Source organism: Salmo salar, chromosome 04 (genome assembly GCF_965601325.2).
Source record: "Salmo salar chromosome 04, fSalSal1, whole genome shotgun sequence".
NCBI classification, from domain to species: domain Eukaryota; kingdom Metazoa; phylum Chordata; class Actinopteri; order Salmoniformes; family Salmonidae; genus Salmo; species Salmo salar.
Window position 1 is genome coordinate 59,889,990 of NC_138294.1, and position 5,437 is coordinate 59,895,426.

General features: G+C 46.4%; 1 protein-coding gene across 1 annotated transcript; it reads right to left on the reverse strand.

The window, feature by feature from the left end:
* Positions 1-913: 913 nt before the first annotated feature.
* LOC106603425 (class A basic helix-loop-helix protein 9-like) lies at positions 914-2,705 on the reverse strand. The gene has a single exon (XM_014197102.3). The coding sequence runs from the start codon at positions 2,335-2,337 to the stop codon at positions 1,423-1,425; it is 915 nt and encodes a 304-aa protein (XP_014052577.2). The 5' UTR covers positions 2,338-2,705; the 3' UTR covers positions 914-1,422.
* Positions 2,706-5,437: the final 2,732 nt, after the last annotated feature.

The following is a 5,437-nucleotide window of genomic DNA, read 5'->3' on the forward strand; positions in this document are numbered from 1 at the left end:
TGTTCAAAACTGATCAACTATTGTCTTTCTCTTTTAGTCAACTATTCACCCCATTTTATTCACTGCTCTGCTAGCTAGATGTAGCTTATGCTTTCAGTACTATATTCATTATCTGATCCTTTGATTGGGTGGACAACATGTCAGTTCATGCTGCAAGAGCTCAGATAAGTTGGAGGATGTCCTCCAGAAGTTGTCATAATTACTGTGTAAGTCTATCGAAGAGCGTGAGAACCATGAGCCTCCTAGGTTTTGTATTGAAGTCAACATACCCAGAGGGGGACAGACGTTAGCTGTCTTTCGGCTACACTAAGGTGTTACGCTACAGAGTGTTGCCGAGGCTACTGAAGGCCTTCATTCCAAAACAGTGTTTTAATCAATTATTTGGTGACATGAATATATTTAGTATAGTTTAATCTACAAAGGATCACTTTTTTAACGTTTCACTATTTTTATTGTTATGAAATTCACTGAGGAGGATGATCCTCCCCTTCCTCTTTTGAGAAGTCTCCACTGATGAACACATACATACCCGCATACACATGCACACACCAAAAAACAAAGAAAAACACACATTTGTTAGTCCCAGCATTCCTCAATGATTCCACAATGTGAACAGAAGAGGTGGTGTTGCACCACTGCCTATTGGTTCGGGCTTTTATTTTGGCATGTAAACAGAACCTTGGCTTCTCTTTTCCTGGAAATATGTCAAGAATGGGCAAGCAAACCCATTTCTCATCTAGGAGAGGGACCCTTGTCAGCTGAGACCCTGGGAAGATAGAGGCTATAGAGTACAGACCTCAAGGCTATAATCAACATGTGCACGAGCACACACATACACATACACGCACAAGCTTCATGCAAACTGTAAAGACTCTCTGCAAAGACAGAGACAGAACACCTACTCACTCGTAAGTCATATTTCAAAAAAAACGTTTTATTAAGAAGTTTCAAAACTTTAGTACACAAACTGTAGCATCCAAACTCAAATAAGTTTGTTCTTTGGTTTTGTAAAGAGGATTGCGGCTATATGTTCGGACATTCAACATTTTGGACAAGTGAAGGGTGTGTTTTGAGCAGATGAAAGTTTTCCATCTATTAGAATAACATTAATTGGCTTTATAATTTGAAATAAAAAACTAGGTTTGAATGGTCATGTTTAAAACATGCTGAAATGTACATTGCCATTGCATTCAAGATATGACAATCATATTTACATTGTTAGATAACACATTTAAATCAGTGACTCTGCTCTACTTTAGAGAGTAGCACTGTAATACTGAATTCATTGCAACAGTGAGAGCACATGAAGCTCACTTTTTCTTATTTTTCCCTGAGATCATTTGGACAGTTGGCTGGTCTATTCTCCAGGCTTCAGGGGTCATAGTGGTGGATAGCTAGGCTCTAATGTGTCTGGTCCTAGTGTCAGAGCAGGGACAGGTTGTGCTGGGGGCCTGCTGTCTCCTGGAGGTAGCTCACCTGCCAGGGGAGGCCCAAGGCTGGAGATGGCTCCACAAACGCGTCCATGTAGCCCTGAGCGCAGGAGGCCCACACCCCCGTCTGGTACCCCAGCCCCTCGCCCACCTGGGTGTACCTGATAGAGCTGGGCGGCTGCTCCAAGGGGTTCCCTTTCCCACAGTGTCCGTGTAAGGGGTACAACTGGCCCTCGGCAGAGTAGCAGGGGTAGTGTGGTGAGGGTGGGCACGAGGAGCCCATGCTGTCCATGAAGAGGTGTGTCTCTGTTGGCAGCCTGTGAGGATGGGTGCCCTGCTGGGGCTCTATCTGGTGGGGAAGTGATGCCTGGTGCCAGGAGATGTAGCTTTGGGGCTCCTGGCGAGGAGCGACTGTCACCCTGGGCGGGTCCAGCCGTGACGTCCTCACCATTCCCACCGCCAATGGCCCCCCAGCCGGCCTGTGGCACTCCCGGTGGGAGCAGGGCTTACTGGGGGGGTTGGAGCTGAGGAAGACAGACAGGGCTGAGATGCGGTTGATGGCCCTCTGCAGGGTGGAAATCTTGGAGAGCCTCTTGCCGCTAAGGTCGTGTTTGAGAGCCACACGTAGAGCGTTGAAGGCCTGGTTGTAGTCCAGGATGCGTTTGCGCTCACGGACGTTGGCAGCCACACGGCGGGCCTTGGAGCGGACTGGGCGGCTGCGCTTCTTGGCCTGGCCCTCCTCAGGATCGTCGCTGGGGGGGCTGCTGGCTGAACCCTCACTGTTCTGGAAGGGGCCCTTGGGGTTTCCGTCGCTCCCTTCGTCATCCTCCCCCTGATCCAGCATGCGCAGCTCCAGCTCCTCCTCAGAGAACTCCTCTGACCCTGCCAGGTTTCTGCAGATCATCATCACTGGCTGGCCGTGGAGCTATGGTGAAAGTTGTTGTTGTAGTTTCTCTGTAGCCACTGACTACTTAGTAGTTGCTGGAGTGTTCGCAAAGTTGCCGTTGCGGTGCCAGGACCTCCTTTGCTGTCGATCCGTGGCTTGTTCTGCGGGGCTGCCTGTCAGGTTGGTGTTGGGTGCTGTGTTTTGCGGCGTCTTTCACAGAGCTGTCAGTCGGAACGTTGTTGGGTGCTGTGTCCTGACAGCCCTTGTCTCCTCCTCCTCTCCTGGTGCCCTGTGATTACCTATGTCTCCGCGGGACGGCCCTGCCTGCTTTTTAAAGCCAGCCCTCCTCCTCCAGTCACATGGTACAGTCACCCATGAGGAATGGTGCTCTCTCTCTCTCTACCTGGTTTATGGGCACCCTCCAGGCAAATGGCGCTGTCACCTCCTCCTCCTCCTTCTCCTCCTCCACAGACACTCCCTCTCATACCTTACAGGATCTCTAAGTGTTTCAGCAGTTCCACATCCTTGTAGTACATAACAATCAAAAGCAAAGTGCTCATTTTTGGCATGACAATTGACTTTTTCTTGACATCCACCTATTGATTATTTTTGGTATATACCGTATCTAGGCCATTGATTAATCACTTTGACTCTAAGAGTGTGCTCCAATGTATGAAGCTTGCTTCGATGTAAATCCACAAATACATTTATTTCCCCTCAAATACCTATTATTTTGTGGCCTACTAGTCACATGTTGCATTGAATGGTACGGGGGTAGAGTGAGGGGTTTTCTGATGTTGATCTTAATGGGGGAGTTCCATGAAAATTAGTCGCAGGACATCCATGACAAATTGTGTGTTTATCAAATAGCAGCCTAATCTGTGTTGTGTTCATTTCCCCTCATCTCACCAATGTGGGAGAGGGAAGGAGGGATTTGTCCATGTAATTACCTGTCTACAGAGTGGCGATTCCCTTCGATTCACTCCCCCATTTCTCTCTCTCTCTCTCTTTCTCCTTCTCTCTATCTTTAGGTTTAAGGGCCATATAATTTAGGGGGACTCCTGTGGAACCCTATCCTCATAAATCAGGCCTGGGCAGCACCTGAGGACAGGAGCAGAGCACGGCCTGGACTTCAAAGCCAAGGAAAAATGAAGGCAAATATTTTACAATTAGAACCTGCAATCACTGCTAGCTCGCCTGACTGGGCTAGAGCCATCAACTCAACCTTTCCATGGTAATGCTTTACATTTTTTGGGTTTTTGAGATATCAAGATAGGTCTTGTCCAAACTGGTTGGATGGAAGTTTCAGATTCTGTTTCGTGTCTTAGTGGAATTGGGTTATACAGATTACCATGCTCCGAATAAGGTACAGATGATTGTGTTCCAAATGAGGTGGATTATCTGAGTCAGATATCAACTGAACAGAACAGATTGGATGACAACTGAAGAGAACAGATTGGATGTCAACTGAACGAACAGATTGGATGTCAACTGAACAGAACAGATTGGGTGTCAACTGAACAGCACAGATTGGATGTCAACTCAACAGAACAGATCAGATGTCAACTGAACAGGACAGATTGGATGTCAGCTGAACAGAACAGATTGAATGTCAACTGAACAGAACAGTTTGGATGTCAACTGAACAGAACAGTTTGGATGTCAACTGAACAGAACAGATTGGATGTCAACTGAACAGAACAGTTTGGATGTCAGCTGAACAAAACAGATTGAATGTCAACTGTACAGATTGAAAGAGCACATTCTAAAAGTTTCACCTCATCACAGAAAACAACAGTATTTTGAACTGTGTGGAGTAAATGTTTTGGAGTTGGGAAATCCCTGCATACACAGGATTGACCTTTGCGTCGGTTGCTTTGGTGGACACAGTGAAAGGTGATTGGCCTGACCTTTATCCAAGGCTCCTGGCCAAGTGTGTGTGTTGGGTCAGGTAACTAAAGGGTAGGCCCTCATGGTAAACTGGAGGTTGTTGAGAAACATTGTTTCCTTCCTGCTCTGTTAATTTTCTGGTACATATCACGGCTGAGCGAGGCCAACGCTACTACAAGGCCAGGGTTTCAGCTCTTACCAATCACAACTATCGATCAGAGGTGCGTGGCAAAATTCATTTTTGCGTAACAGTTTTGTTATGACATCAATATACTAGACTTATTGAGAATCTGAATTTCATTGATTTCATTCAATGTAGAGCTTCAATCATGATTTCTCTATGTACAAAGATATAGAAAGCTGAATACAGACTGTGGCAAGCAGCATTTTTTTCATATTACTTTGATTTGAGCTCAGTGGCGGTTCTAGACCATTTCAACTGGGGGGGCCAAGCTGGGGCCAGTTGTACTGTTAGAGGGGCCAGTTACATTAGACGTTATTGTTGTCATATCATTTTCTTCACTGCATTGCAGGCATTAGCAGGCAAAAGACCATGTTCATAATCATTAGTGTTCCGCGTTGCCACTGTCTAATAATGGATGTAAAAAAAAGAACGATAGCAAAAATGTGTTATGTAAAAATTATTTCATACTCCACATTTAGGGGGGCCACAAGGGGGTCCAAAATTGTTGTCACAGGGGCACTGGCCCCCCCTGCCCCCGCCCCCCCCCCCCCCCCCCAGAACCGCCCCTGTTTGAGCTGTCAATAATTCCCAGCCTATTTGTCCTGCACTTCCATTGCTTGGCTGATTCTATAGTCCATAGCTGATCCAATTGTCTATTCAAGGCAACCATATTGTCCATACAGCAACACCAAACTACCCTGTTGATATACCACAATACTCTTCTATATGCAATTGTAATTGAAAGTGTTTGGCGTGTCCAACTCCCTACTTGCAACATGGAGTCATGCAGCTTCAAGTAGTGAGCAGCTAGCTAGGCCTCGCTCTTCCTCACAAGAGTTGTATGTGATTTATGTCTTTACGAGCACATCAGATTTACTGCTGCGGTTGTAGAGAGAGCATGGAGAGAATAGAGCCTCGGACTCTCCCAGTCCATTCATTTTGACAGGTGACAAGACACCAGTAATTATCGGCCGCCGGGAATAAATCACAGACCTTTATTGCTTACCTCACCATACCCTTGACGGAATAACCATTTTCAAGCGAGAG

What these genes read in the sequence shown, in the direction of transcription:
- LOC106603425 (XM_014197102.3), bottom strand. Translation starts at nt 2,337, where the DNA reads ATGATGATCTGCAGAAACCTGGCAGGGTCAGAGGAGTTCTCTGAGGAG.